This window comes from Mytilus edulis, chromosome 10 (assembly GCF_963676685.1).
Source record: "Mytilus edulis chromosome 10, xbMytEdul2.2, whole genome shotgun sequence".
Lineage (NCBI taxonomy): Eukaryota > Metazoa > Mollusca > Bivalvia > Mytilida > Mytilidae > Mytilus > Mytilus edulis.
Genome location: NC_092353.1, coordinates 41,365,000 through 41,381,557, shown reverse-complemented (window position 1 = coordinate 41,381,557; position 16,558 = coordinate 41,365,000). Strand labels below are relative to the sequence as shown.

The 16,558-nt window shown below is 31.1% G+C and overlaps 1 protein-coding gene across 1 annotated transcript; it reads left to right on the top strand.

The window, feature by feature from the left end:
* Positions 1-1,981: 1,981 nt before the first annotated feature.
* Positions 1,982-5,617, top strand: LOC139491188 (big defensin-like). Its single transcript, XM_071278663.1, has 3 exons — positions 1,982-2,117; positions 3,444-3,678; positions 5,270-5,617. Exons 2-3 carry the CDS (start codon positions 3,453-3,455, stop codon positions 5,470-5,472), a joined length of 429 nt encoding a protein of 142 aa, XP_071134764.1. The 5' UTR covers positions 1,982-2,117; positions 3,444-3,452; the 3' UTR covers positions 5,473-5,617.
* Positions 5,618-16,558: the final 10,941 nt, after the last annotated feature.

Sequence of the window (16,558 nt, the reverse complement as noted above, 5' to 3'; positions counted from 1 at the left end):
TTACAAACAATGTAGATTCGCACTGAATTCCTATACTGACCCCCATTACTTTTCAACCCTGTAGGGGAAAAAATTAGTACATTCGGCATTTATGTTTTATTTTTTTTTCAACTCTAGTTTTGATCCATCTAACAAAAAATATTTATTACAAACATTATCTACCAATCAGAAGAGCACATGACTTCACTTTTAGACAGAAAGCTCTCCCCTAAATGGGCGGTCCCTGATGACGTATATTTATTTACTGAATTTACCCCTGTACTCAGATCAACACTTTCTTGGATTCATAATTAACTCATCACAAGCCGTAACAACTTACCTTTGTTTGTTAACCAAGAATTCTGTGTAAACGTGATTGGTATGAAATGTACATAAATTAATTTAATTACTCTGTATTTGAAACTTTAATCTATAATTGTTTAATTTACAATTTAAAGATAGGCGAAAGTACGAGAGCGACATTTAGACCAAAAAGTTGAAAAATAAAACTGAAAACGTCTTGGCTAAATAAACAGAAATTCAGACAAACGACAAAAAAACACAGAAACAGTAAGACTGAGCATTACGGAAAAGCACAAGTTATTTAAGTCCAATATTGTTGGTGACAAATTAATGAATAAGTCGTATTATAAAAAGTACCAACTCCTCAGAAACAGATGATACGTATATTGTCTAATTTGTCGGACTTCATATGCAAAAAAGTATTTTTCTTTTATTGGAATTTGGTTCACGAACACGTACACAAACAATAATTGCTATTATGATAGGTTATTTGTAGAAACGGCGGTTGGTAATTCATTGTTTAAATGACACAAAACAAAACAAAAAACAAAAGACCATGCTGTGTTTGTAGTACGTTTGCCTTTCGTTAATATGTTTATGAAAGTTAGTTACAAAAACACGCATTCAACCTAAAACTTAATCTTTTCAATAGACGTTTTATATTCATCCGAGTACTCGCGAGTACTCGAGTATCACGACCGAGTATCCGAGTATTGAATTTTAGATCTGTTGACATCCCTAATTATAAACCACAATAGAATAACAAAGAAATTTTAATCCTTACAATTATACATGTATAGCTTAAACTGGAAGTCGTTAAAAAGTAAATTCAGCTTTTTTTCTTCTCTTTTTTCTCCGGTGCATTGTTGCAATGTTCATGATATTTTCATTCGGAAAAAAAGCGCAGTCATGGATGTTGTTTTTTGTTTGAACATATATTTAAGCACCTGGTGATTGCTGTCCGCAATATTTGGGAAGTTCACAATTGTAAAAATGATAACAGTACGCTTGTCTCAGACTCTTGTTTGAAGTCGTTCTGAAAGTGTCATTCTGAATAATTCGTATTTCCTATATGATATGAAGGTTATTCTGAATAGTTTTTATAAAGCGAATGTTTTCTTCGAACACTATGATATTCCAATTGTATCAATGATTCTAGAGGCTTATCATCTTCAATGATGAAATATTTTTTCAGACTTAATTATTTACAGAAATTAATAAACATTTTTCAGATTCCGTAAACAATAGAAGACAATTTAAAAAATAGACAGATTGTTAAAAAATTTACTCGAACAAACTTAATATTATAATAGACGTAAACCAATTGCAAACATTAAACAAACAGCAATTCAAAAACATTAATTAGAAAATGTTTGAAGTATTAGAAGACACTTAACCGATTCTTTGACTTGTTGTCAAAAAGAAAAAAATAATATAAAAAAAAAACTCCAAGGAATGTTCTAAATAGAAAGTCACTCATCAAATGGCAAAAAAAAGATAAAAAAAACCCAAACACGTAAAATGAATTTAAAACAAATGTATACATTAGTATTGAGATATATAATATGATAAGATTTAAGATCATAAGTAATTGTAATAAAAGTACATCGAAAGACATTTGATCTAAGTATGATCAACAGGAAAATAAGGAACACATTTGATATTCGTTATAAGATATCACATACTTGAGACTCGGTTCGAAAGCGTTCATCCTGTTTATAATGAATGTTTCACTATACTTCCTGATTAACAGTTATATAATTGATTTGGATTCACAGAGGAGGCAAACGTAGCGAGCTGGAAATAGTTTCAACAACACTGCCAAGTGAAATAAGGTATTTGTATTTTTTATGTACCCATTATGATATTAAGAGTATTCATGTATGTATGTGATGCATCGTTTCTTAAAATATGAAAAATGTTAAGTATTTGATAATGTATGATCAAGAGTGTAAATCACTAGATTTATAACAATAAGAAGATGGGATATTTTTGTCAATGAGATAACTATCCACCAGAGACCAAATGACGAAAATATAAGCACGAACAACAGGTCACTCTGAGGCCTTAATCAATGAGTATAATTCCTATTGTGTTATAACTCATAAAAGTGCCTAGGCATGACAAAATGTGACACAATTTAAATAAGAAAATCAATAGCCAAATTTATGCCAAAAAATTAACACTAACAAAACAGATAAATAAAACAGCTATTATATACATCCACGACTTCTTGATTTGTACAGGCCCATACAAAATGCGGCGAGTATGATTTAATTCATTTCTGTTGTGGCATTATGGTTACTGTATTAGTTGTTTTTAATTGAGCGGGCGGAGAAGCAATTTATATTATTTTTATAGTCTTTATTGTTTGTTTTGCATAATTTTTATGTTCATATTTTCCATTCTTTGTTTAAATGTCTTGTTCAAACTTGATCAGGCTCAAGTTAGGACATATGCATTTGGTTAGTATTTAAAGATCCCTTATCATGCTTATAGTTGTATTGTGCTTCATGTTTCGAAACATTTACACATCCCTAACTTTAAAATGGTCAGGTTGCATTCCTTATAATAACTGTATATGTTTTGTTCATGTCCTTTTTGGAATGTTTGATAAAGTAATAGCATATCATATACATACAAAAACTTTTCTTATGAAAAAAAAACCATATATATGCTTTCTAACTGAATTTTTGATACCGAATGCAACTATACTTATCTCTTAGAACTGGTCTTAGTGTCATTGTGTTTCATGGATGAGAGATACATAGTAGCTTGCCACGTTCTGTCTATGGTTATTTCAATGTTTTTTTTGTATTGATCTGATGAGTTTAGTCTGATTTTATTGTGAGTCCCTAAGTTGTACTGTAACACTACTGTCCCAGGTTATTGGAAGAATTGAGCACTAACAAACATGTTTAGTCTCATAACATTATTAATGTGCCTGTCTAAAGTCAAGAGACTGTAGTTAATTGTATGTTGTGGGTTCATGTTTTCGTAAGTTGTTGCCAACCATACTGAATGGATATTATTTTCATTACTAAAGGTCGTATGGTTCCCTATTATTGTTTATATCCACTTAATTTGAACTTTAGAGGAAAGTTATATCATAGGAAATCATACCACATCTACATTAAATAATGTGTCGACTTTATATTCAGATATCGAATATGAACAAGATGGCCTTTCTCAGTTTGGTCTATACCATGCTGCTGATAATACCAGGACCGATTTTAGGAAAAGCTTTGACTAAGACAAAGGTTGGAAAAGAAAAGAGACAAGCAGCAGCTGCATTACTACCATTGGCCTCCTACGCAGGCATGACAGTGTCAGCACCTGTTTTTCTTGCATTGGTAGCAACCTATGGGATCTATGCTGTCATTAGTTATGCAATTAGTATGTATACTTATATACTTTAAATATTCGTAATATTTTGACCCATGTCTTTAGATTTGAGTTCTTTCTAGCTTTTAGTATTTTTGTTGCAAATTCATTGATACAACCTTTTTTTTTATCTCTTTGATGAACAATACACAAGTTTAAGAAAACTATGAAAATAAAATTGCTGAGTTATATTTTAATTTCCGGGGTCACCTCTGTGTAAATAAAAAATAAAGTGAAGGCACATTATACAGTTGTTCACGAAATTGTGTGTTAAGTGTCGAAATTAATGTGTTTGTTCTTGTTAGTTGAAATTAATATGGTGTTTTTATGATGTTAGGAATGGACATTATTCTGGATTCCAATAGACCCGACATTGCACCATAATTGAACAATATGTTTGAAATAGAATGAAGGTATAATGTGTAGATGGTCAACGATACATGATTCCAAAATACCTTAACAAAAACGAGAGCTTTTTACAAACAGTGTCAAGGAATTGCATTCGCAAGGCTTATGATAGTGAATAAAAAGTGCTAAAACGCCCACAAAAATATTTGAAGCATATTTACGGTACAATATAGTCAAAAACACATAATTGTAAAAAATAGTATGAAGTATGAGAGTTGTTTTGTTGCATTCACTAGAAATCAACATATTACAATATTCGAAAAAAATGAAAGTTCCATAATAATCGTAAAAGTTTTCAGATGAAAATTACGATAAGATATATTTTATTAATTATACATAAAGTAAATCAATCGTACATAGTTTGACAGTATTCTGTTATATGACGTTAGAGTACATGCGTTCACAGGGTGTCGTTGTGGTACATGACGTTCAAAGTCAAAGTCCCATAACTACATTACATTTGGTCGAACCAAAATAAAGATAAATAAAGGTTAACAACAAAATACAAAAAAAATCAATCTTACCGAGAAGGACAATTTTTTGTATATCAATATAAGAGGAGTTTTGTTCATTGGATGCCATTGTGTAACAAAAGTGCAAATAAACTCTTATGAAAACAAATTGCGGTTATCAGATATTTCCAAAATGAGTATAGTTGTAACATTATGCCCAGGAAAATATGATAAAAGATGGTCCTACTAAGTATCGTAGCTTTCTATTACATGGATTGTATATTGTTGTGTTGTTGACACATGGACGGATGAAGGCATAAAGTTCATTGGGACTGGAAACTATAAACAAATACGTGTTATAATTAAATCTTTGAGTCACTAAGTGACTTATATAAAGAACTTTCACTAGTTACAATGATTTCAAAGTATAATATTTGATATTATTTATTCCTTAAATCGTGTTTTTGGCTTTTTTCGCCTTTTTTCGTCTTTTATTTTTGTTTTTTATTTTTGTTCTTATGTGTTCAAATTAATTGTTATGTTTTATTTTATTTATGATTGAAAGAATAAAGAATGTTATATTATTTCGCAGATCTATGTTATTGTTGATTTGGTTTTCTAAAACAACAAAACAATTATTGACGATCAGTCTTTTCATTAAATGATGACTTAAAAGTATAGTCACAATAGAAATATTCACTGTAACGCTTGACAATAGTGTGATTTATAATGATGTTTTACAGGATCAAGAGGGAACAGTGACTGGGACAGGGATAGGGACAGGGACAGGGACAGGGACAGGGACAGAAACAGGGACAGGGACAGTCATTCCTGTGCCAATAATAGAGGATGGTGTAGACGAAGGTGTCAAAGCCACGAAATGGTAGACTGGTATCATAGTGCCATTTGTGGATCGTACAAATGCTGTCGTCCAGCCTATTTATAACAAAATTTTTGATTTGTAACGATAACCAATTTATAATGAGAAGCAAAATATATTGACTTGTAACGATCTTCTTTTTCGTCATTATTTTACGTGCATTTTTTCTACTTAATGAAAACATGAAATTAAAAACTATTTTTATCAAAAATGTTGTTTAAACGTTGCTCAATTACTTGTTCTACATAGCATGCTCATCATTTAGTATGAATACATATGCGTCAAAAATTAATATGTCATACACTTAACACAATACACTTTAGCAGATACATAAGGGCCACCCTTAACATCATTGGCAAGCTCTAAATAACAATTTTCCTTTCTCAATTTTATCAGTCTATGCCAATCATGATAAATGGAGGTTTGATATGAGGTATAGTTTTAACCCTGGCCGAATTAAGCACGGCTTTTTTGAACTTTTGGTTCTAAGTGCTCTTCAACTTTTTACTTGTTTTGGCTTTCAAAGTATTTTCATTTGAGCGTCACTGGTTAGTCTTGTGTGGACGAGGCGCACGTCTGGCGTATTAAATTTTGAAGAAGGTACCCTTTGTTAGCTATTAGTCGTGTCCTATATGTTCTCCCATTTATTTGTATTGTAGTGCTGTCATGTAATGTTGTCATTTTAATGTTATCAGTCTATGGAAGAAGCGTATCGATAAAAACTTTTCTTATATCACATAGCGATATTGTCTAATATCAATCGTAAATATGCAGACATTCCATGCGGAAAATGTTGTTTTCGGCAACGAAAAATTAAGAAAATACTTACTTTAAAACTTATTTTTCAATTATAAATAACAATTAAGTCTAAATATACATTCAGAAGTTAGTTAGAAGCTAAAGTTTATGTCCGTGTAAAATAAAAAAAACAATGCGATACTTTTAAAATATCAATGCGATACTTTTAAAATATCATAGCGGTGTTTTTGTTATATCAATATTAGTACCAATTAGTATTAATATTAGACTGCTGTACCCATATTTTGACAATTTTACCTATTATGTCTGTTTTTTTCACGCATCGTTGTAAATATGACAGAATTTGATGAGACTGTCATACACGTGAGAGGTTAAGCGCTATAAAACCAGGTTCAATCCACCATTTTCAAAACTTGAAAATGCCAGTACTGAGTCAGAAATATGACAGTTCTTATTAATTCGTTTGGTGTGTTTTCATTTGATTTTACCATTTAATAAGAGACTTTCTGTTTTAAACTTTCCTCTGAGTTCAGTATTTTTGTGATTATACTTCTTAGTAGTATTGTATGTAAATAAGCAGTTTTAAGACCATTGCTTAAATTCAAGTTGTTTTTGGTAACATCTTACAAATTTCTCAATTAGTTTTGGAGGCAAAACTAATCAAATAAGGGTTTAATAAACAATGCCGTAATCAAATAGCTAAGTATCACAATGATTGTTCACATATTACATTTAGCAAATTTCATAATGAACGCACTGAAATAATATTTATCATATACTTAGACTAAATAACATATGATTTTTACCGTTTGATAATAGCATTAAATTAAAGTATTTTCCATATATTTTTCGAATTGGTGTTAAGCGGGCTGATATGAAAAGTTTATCACATGCTTCGATTGTTATCACATGCCTTTCCGTAACGTTATCACATGGCATTCCGGTGATACTCGGCAAATTCCGGAAAATACACCTCAATGCTACGTTTTCAGTGAAAAACATAACAAAGTAGTGTACAAAACAGTTATTTGAATACTGGAAAGTATATTGTGTAAAATAAATAAATTAAATTAAAAAAAAATAAATAAGAAAGTTACTTTAAAAAAGTTGACTTTACCAACATCATTATGTATATTGTTGAATTATTTTTTTGTCGATTCGTCCATATAAAAATGTGGTTTTTTTCTCTCTGTTGAGGCATATGATAAAACTATTTCATATTGAATGTATCAAAGTTTGGGTCCGACGTCCGTGAACTTTTTACTCTTCCAACTTCTTTTCGGGAACCATGCACGTAAAAGGATCAATATATGCATCTGTTATTTTTTTGTACTGTTGAAGCATATGATAAAAATATCATAACATGTCATTTTTCATATCGCATGTGTTATCAGCCCTCGGTCAATATCAGCCCTCGAGCCATGCGGCTAATAGGCTGATATTGAACCTAGGGCTGATAATACATGCAATATGAAAAATGCCATGTAATAATCTGATAATATCCAATATGCTCGCAACGAACACATGGAAGACTTTCATTGAATAACAATGAAACTAACTTGTGACAAAGATGAATCATACTGTCCTCGTTCTGATTGATTCGAAATAATCTGACATGTACTTTTGAAACTCCTTTTTTTTTACAAATTATACCGTTGGTTTTCCTGTTTGAATGGTTTAACACTAGTAATGTTTTTGTTCCTATATAGCGTGGTGTTCGCTGTGAGCCAAGGCTCCGTGTTTAAGGACCTACTTTGATCTATAATCTATAATGGTTCACTCTAAACAAATTATTACTTTGATGGAAAGTTGTCTCATTCGAACTCATGCACCATCTTCTTATATTTTTTATTTTCGTTAAGTTGTCCAATTTATAGTCTGATGCTACTCTTCAAAGTTTGGGACATCTGCATTTGTACATTTTAATTTGTTTGGATTATTGATTTTACCATTTGACTATTTATTGTAATTTGGAGCTGTATTGGATTGGATTGTTTGAATGAATGTTTCTTTTAAGTAATGATATTTTTTGTCTATTTCGATATTACCAAGGTGGATAGGCTATAGCAGTGTGACCAGTATATTATAATGTAATAGGTCGGTAGACGTATTTGCAACCGCATTTAAGTTCCGCCATTGCATTATCACTTCAAATAGAAGGATAAAAAATAAGATGTGGTATGATTGCCAATGAGACAACTGTCCACATGAGACCAAAAATAACACAGACATTTACAACTATAGGTCGCCGTACGGCCTTCAACAATGAGCAAAGCACATACCACATAGTCAGCTATAAAAGGCCCCGATAAGACAATGTAAAACAATTCAAACGAGAAAACTAACGGCCGTATTTATATAAAAAAAAATGAACGAAAAACAAATATGTAACACATAAACAAACAACAACTGAATTACAGGCTCCTGACTTAGGACAGGCACATACATAAATAATGTGGCGGGGTTAAACATGTTAGTTAGTCGGTTAAACCATGTGATTGAAAACAATAGACTGAACAGATTATTAACACTTTCAACTATCAATAGGGTCAAGAAACAGAGAGTGTGTACATCTACAAATGATAAATCGTGCATTTATGTTTTATTTATTCAATAATTCTCGTTTAAATACACCTTGCTTGTTATTACATAAAATAATTCATAAAAATTATACACCAGACGTATGCCGTGTTAAATTTCACCCTGTTTTAAGAAAAGAGTCATTACTTTATACCGAGAAATCTGCCTTTCTTCGTACAAATGCTAACATTCGTCTGAAATTTCCCACAACGCAACTCGTTGATATAAGACAATTCTCGCTCGTTGATATAAGAAAAGCTTTTATCGAATCGCTTCTTCCATAGACTGGTTATATTTAACATTGCCATAAAAGCAGAAGGTTTGGCATGCCACAAAACCAGATTCAACCCACCATTTTTTTCATAAAATGTCCTGTACCTAGTCAGGAAAATGGCCATTGTTATATTATAGTTTGTTTCTGTGTATGTTACATTTTAATGGTGTGTTTCTATATTTGATGCGTTTCCCTCCGTTTTAGTTTGTATTCCGGATTTTTTTCTCTCTATCGATTTATGAGTTTCGAACAGCGGTATACTACTGTTGCCTTTATTTGACACTAAAATAGCAAAAACAATAACTGTTTTCTAACTTTTTTAAAGCAAAAATGATGTATTCTTGTTTTCAGTGTACAATTGTTGAGAACAACTGAAAACACGAATTAAAGATCCGGTGCATTCATATAACTAGGTGTTTATAATTTTCAAGAACATAATGCTCCACAAAAAAGACAAGCATTCTGTTTTGATACTTCGATCAAGCAGAGGTGTGTTATTGTACTGAGTTTGAACATATAGTAGGTGAAACTTTATTCAAAATCCACGGCCTTTTACCCTTGTACTAATCATGCGCTTGATATATAGAGGATGATTATTGCATGCAGCACTAGCAATGATTTCCTTAAAACAAGTTAATGTATAATGATATTTTTTTATAAAAAATATAAGTATGAACATATTCAAGTACACCATCTAGGGTTTTGCTCGACTAAAGTGTCTCAGCAAGAGTTTTGTTGTTACAATATAAGTGTTAGGATAAACACTACCATATCATGAACAAAATAATTATTGTAACGAAAATCTCTACATCACTCTAAAATATGGATTACTTTATTCGCCACAAAATCCCCCTTTTCTACCAAAAACAATAATTAAATATATATTACTTTGAAAGACGTTTTTCATTGGTATATGTTCAAGAGGGGAGATTGATACAAATGGGACAATTAAACCCGTAAGGATGTGCACCTTTTAGGAGCCGCATATTTCTAGAATTATTATTTTTTCTTTACCTGTTTTTTTTTAGGTTTATATGACTGTAAACAAATTATAAGTGAAGAAAAACATATGATGGTCGACTAATGAAACTGACTTGATTTGTTATAAAATTTTATTACTAAAATACGACTTATTGCCAATACACAATTCTTTTCATAGAGTTAAGTTTAATAATAATATTTTTTAGCTTCATTGATATTTTCCGCTCGTATCACCTGTTTCGGAAATAATTCAAGACAAAGATTTCAAAGAGACTGAAACGTTAGACTGAGACACCGCTATATTTAATGACCTCTGGCCTTTGTTTGTCTTGTATGACTTTTAATTTTAGTTTCTTGTGTATATGTTGGAGTTTAGTATGACGCCCATTATCACTGAGATAGTATACATATTTGTTTAGCATGTTTAGGGGACAACTGAAGCACGTGTCTGGGTGCGGGAGTTTCTAGTTGTATTGACGACCCATTTGTGGCCTGCGACTGTCGTCTGCTCTTAGGTCGTTTAAGGTTTTGTGTCTTTGACACATTCCCTATTTCCATTTTCAATTTTATTGATATATAAAATATGTAATATGAACATTTATCTAGACAGGAGAACCAGTCTCACTGAAACGTCAGAAGAGTACATCTTTAAGTCTAAAAAAGATGACAACGCCATGACTAGAAAGGAAAAGACAAACAAAAATACACAAACCACAGCATAGAAAACTAAAGACTGAACAGTATGAACCAATTCAAAAAATGGATGATCGCAGGTACTGGAAAGGTAAACAAATCCTGCTACATAAGTTAAATTGGGCGATTAGACATCATGCTAACAGTGTATTGGTAATTTGACTTTTTTTATCCCCATTAATTATATGTATATCAGTACAAACCCGCTTATTACTCATTCAAGGAGAAGGGGACAGACGTGTAGTTACGACATTTAATATTCTTCATCATCTGTAAAACGGATATTCCGTAACGGTTAACCAACTTATGACGGTGTATGTAACGTTTACTGAGGGATTTGTCAACTTCATCAACTGAAACGTTTGGTTTAAGAGCTTACTTGTAAACAGCAAGGCACAAAAATGTCATTTCTTAACTATCCATGATCTTGGTTTTTTTTTAAATATGGTTGCACTTTGAAATTTTTGTATACACATCGCAATAAAAACAAGAAACTACATACATGAAGTACTGTTTGTTTTATTTCCATTTACAAAGCAAAACAAAATTAGCTGGTTACGTTAATTCATCACCTGGTTATAATTGAAAGTTGTCCACTTTCATTTTGAGATTCAGTTTCCTTTCGACTCATTCTCTTCTTTACGGCACCAATTGCTTGATTGTTAAATAAGACATTTGATAAGAATATTAAAATGCCTTGAAAGTTAAGTAAAAGTGCAGAAATCTGACGGAAGATATCCCCAAAGAAATGAACCATAAAGAAAATTATCCAGGCCAAACCACACAGTACTGAGAGTTTTCCGTAGAAAATACATTTAAAGCGGTCGCTTTTTCTTTTCTTAATTCTAGTTGACGTCAGATATGCCGTTTTCGTCCTGTTCGACTCGATACCATAAATTATTATACCGAAACAAGTACAGTTAAAAACAGAATTAATCACAAATGGTATGCCAATTGTATAAATGGCTACGAAGAAATTAAGAAAACAGTTTGGGGCTCGACCGTATGCAGACTGATTATCATACAGTTTATCAGTCACAAAATATGAAACTGAGGTAACCAGTATTGGTATTCCCCATCCAGCCAAACAATACAATCCAAATCTTCTGCCATGGTGTAATGTTTTTCTGGTTTTCAGTATATTGTACGCATTGAATGTTCTAGCGATGTCATACGATAACACTGAAGTCCAGGAAAATACAGCTAACCAAAAGTACTGTAATATCACAGCTATGCCAATACATGTTTTATTACCCTTCACACCAAAGTCATGAAACATAAACAATTGACAAATAAACAAAGCTCCTGAAAAACTGGTTAAATTCTTTCCATGCAGATTACGCAATTCTGGTAAAGCAACATGGACAAAAATGGTGAAGAATAAACATAGCAAAGACAAAAACAAGGAAATATCTTCAACCAAATGCCACGCATTCTGTCTTTTCCGATTATGATTATGAATTGTTGTACAGTTTTGGAATCTCAGGCTTATTTCAGAACAATTTACATACTCCTCACAAACTTTTCTTATTTCTGATTGTATATCTGTGGTAACTACACTATCATGGTGTATTTGAAGTTGAGTTATTTTGTTTCCTGTACCATTTTCATATAAAATAACGGAATGACATGGTCTCGATTCTGTTTGAAGCATGCAACCGTCTAAGCAAAAACGACAATAATTATAATTGGCTTTACCGACAAAAGACTCATTATGTATGTCAAACTCATTAAATTTATTTTGTAAATTTGTATTGTCTTTCTTTCCACACAGGTCAAGTTGCCTAAAACTGACGAAAATGTGATAACCGGCTGTGATAGTTTTAAAGTTGTCAATCAATGATGATAGAATGCTGTGTTTGGCAGAGTTTGTTATCATGACATCACACAAAACCAACATAAGTAGGCAGTCTGAAATATTTAAGTATAAAGTTAAATATACGGCAACTATTTATCTTTTTAAGTACAAAAGTGCAAAATTAATGCAAACTTACTATTCATTTCAAATGAGATCAATGCTCAAGTTAACCCCAACGCACACTCTTTGAAAGTGGTACTATATAAAGTTTCACAGTGCAAACATACTTTGGAGAAAACCGTTGAGGGAGTGATTACAATATAACTGTCACCGCTGATAATCTTTTTTGTTAATTTACCTTAAGTTATTTAAATTAAACCATACACTATTAAACATGTTAAATGAATACTGATATTACGATTTTCTTAAATTTCTTAGATTTTTTTCAGATTAGCTTAATAAAAACAACAATAGTATACCGCAACATAGGAGAGGTCAAATCAACCTTCTGTTTTTAAGTGTAATAAAGTATAACTAATCATTCTCTATCTCGATTCAACAAAATTACAATGCTCGAAATAAGTACATACAGAAGATAATTAAGAATACTTCTACATCTTATAATATTAAAAACAAAACAAATTAAGATTAACTACTAGTGTGTAACTTAAATTAAAAATCTAAACTTACGAAATTTCCTCAGCTCTATCATATTTTTCACTTATCAGGATACAGCATATAGTTATTCAAAATAAACATTTCAGATATCATATTGCTAACACGAGATTTTAAACTAGTATTTGTCCATTATAACCAATTAGCTTTAACAGCTATATAAATGTAAACATTGACATTGCATAGAAACCATGATGTAATATCAAATGCATGTTACCATGGCGCTTAAAATATTTTGATTAGGTATTGTTGGTGCAGAAAATAAAATTGAGTTACTCATGATGCAGTTACTCTATAATCATAGGATTATTTTAAAATCATGTTTTCATGTTAGATTTTGTTATCCGTTTTCTATATTAGATATCAATTCAAACACATCCATCTTAGGAACAGCAAGGATGATGAAAAGTATTAAGGGCATACGATACAGTGTTGATCCCGTATTAACATTTTGATAAAAAAAATTTCAATATCGACTATTTTTACCCGATTAAATCAAATATGTAATAAAACTAATACCTTCATGTGCTACTTTTTGAGTAAACTGAGGTCAAAATTTTGTATATTTGCTCACAATTTGGATTTGTGGCCGTATTTTCCCTTTCGAAAGAAAGCCATAACTTTTTTTTTGTTTTAAAAGTTAAACACAAATTGTTTTTTGTTAAATAATTTGTAATTTCTGTATTTTATAAGTATCCTAAAAATTCATACATTTTTTTATTCAGGTATAACTCATATTTATCAAATGTTCATGAATGTAGAAAAAAACATAATTTTTTGCTGTATATTTATCAAATTTAAAAAAAAAATGCACTGTATACGTTTTCATGAAAATTGGCACACATAATCATCTTGCGTAATCAAACCAAATTGCATTAAAAAAAAAGGGGGTCCATAAATTAGTTTTCAAGTTTAATAAGTTTGAATGATGAAAATCAGTCGAAAACTGAATCTTTTCCCGATAAGTCATAGTTTGACGTCGCGAATATAATAATTTACGTTAGCAACGTTAACGTCATTACCTCCCCTGTAACTGTATCGTATGCCCATACGATCCTTGTGATGACTGTGTATGACTGGTTAATGTTTGCTTCATGCAGACTCGTCACCAAAAGTGTCCATCGCGTCGATTATATCTGCGATCATTATTTGGTTCAGAATGATTAAACCAAATCTTATTTGTGTGTACTATTCTTTCTTGTTGGCTTATTAGTTTTGACGTTATGACGCAAAACATTACTTATTAATAACAAGTTTAAATCATGTCAATGTATTCTGTAAATAATACCAGAATCCACATCGAATGAAGGCCATCAGCCAAATAAATAAATGTTATCATCAAAATGTAGTAAATTCCCCCAAATAAGAATTCATTATTCTAGAGAATTACATTTCGTAAGACATTCACATTCGTGGATCCAGATGAACTCTACTTTAAATTTCCCTTCAATGGCATGTCAAGAACGAGGGGAAAATTGTTGAACTACATGAATCAAAAAGTACAATCACAAAAATACTGAACTCCGAGAAAAATGCAAAACTGAAAGTCCGTAATCATATGGCAAAATCAATGATAAAACACATCAAACAAACAAAAAAAACAACTTTCATATTTCTGACTTGGTACAGGTATTTTTATATGTAGAAAATGCTGTATTGAACCTGGTTTTAAAGCGCTAAACAAAAGCCCTTATTGTCAACGATGTGTGAACAATCAGACATTATAGGTAAAATTGTCAAATAAGGGTGAAGCAGTCATCACCGTGTCACAAATATGAAACAATATGTCAAAGTCTATTAAACGTTTGAAATGTTAACATCCGAAAACGAATTTGCTCAAAATGGTGATTAATAAAGTCGTATCAGCATCATTTAAGAATTGAATGCTACTTTTGGAATTTTTTTGTGGGGTGTACGTTCACCATAGAATATTTTGTGGTAGCGTTCCATTCTAAAAATATGCGGTCAATGCTTTTCATAACCATATGTAATTACAATGCTTTTCACAACCATATGTAATTACAAAAAGAAGCATTCAATACTTATAATTACTTTTTGTAGCTAGGATCAGGGAAACACGATTTATATCAAGTTTTTTTCTTTAATTTGCCTGTGCACTTTATTGTGGGAGCTCGTGTCATCATGAATATTACATTTCATTGTGTTATGATTGTCAATTTCAGAAGGACGCGAAATTGCTGTTAGCCAATCGCAATTTTGTATCGATAATGAAACAAACATGCAATGTTATTATTCAAACATCAAGAAGCTAATTTTATGTCCGTCGTCATTAAACTTTTAGACCATACTATAAAAGGGCAGAATCAGTGATATATTGTATGAAAAACAATTTGACAACTACATATCATTATGTAAACATCCCATATGTTTAGAACCAATAAGATTTGTTAGCAGAATATGTTAAAAAAAAAAAGGCAAACAAAAAAACAAAAAAGGAAAATTTAAAGCGGAACGTCATATATCAAATGACAGACAGAAAGCGCAAACACATCAAAATATCTATAGAGAAGAAATAAATCAATAGAAATGAGAGGTATGTAAGCATTTGTTTAAACCAAGGATTTGTATAGTGAGAAGGTACAAATCCTTGTTTAAACTATATAAAAAAAAAAAAAAATTTAAAAAAATATGAATTTTGTAATATAGCCTAAACATTTACCTGGATCATTATGAAATTTCGTAAAAAATAAGATAACACAAATTGATTAAAAATATGGTCGAGAAACAATTATTAATTTAGAATTGATCTGAACGAAATTCAAAAAATCGTGTGTGGTAGAAGTCTTACGACAGTGTTATGGGTGTATAAAATTCCTTATCTTTCGGTAATGGTACCTATTTGCACTTAGGTATCATCTATTACGCAGATTCATATTAAAACCTGCCTTTAGAGTGTAAAGTGCCTATGCTTATCTTTAAAACTTATTGATTTACATGTGTTAAGTCTCAGGGTTTTTCTGATTAATGACCATGGCCTTTATTTTGTTTGTATATAAATTATTCGACCTGAACAATACCAAATAAAATTTCAAATATCGAACATACAATAAGTGGAAGGTAAGTCTGTGCAATTATCATTCAAGGTTTTTAACACCAAACTTATTATCATTATTTTATTTTTGTTCTTCTTAGTGTCGTGTCTGCTCGTATGTTTACATTTGAAATTTCCTATAACAAGTCATGAATATGACAGTTGTTGTCCATTCGTTTGATGCGTTTTGTCATTTGATATTGTCATTTGATAACGGAATTTCCATTTTGAATTTTTCTTGGAGTTCAAATTTTTTGTAATTTCACTTTTTGTTTGACATTTTTAAATAGTATTGTATATATAAGGCTGTTACTTTCCCCTGGCTAATTTTTTCACATTT

What these genes read in the sequence shown, in the direction of transcription:
- LOC139491188 (XM_071278663.1), top strand. Translation starts at nt 3,453, where the DNA reads ATGAACAAGATGGCCTTTCTCAGTTTGGTCTATACCATGCTGCTGATA. An exon ending in TGTCATTAGTTATGCAATTA is followed by an intron (nt 3,679 to 5,269) that starts GTATGTATACTT and finishes GATGTTTTACAG; the next exon opens with GATCAAGAGGGAACAGTGAC.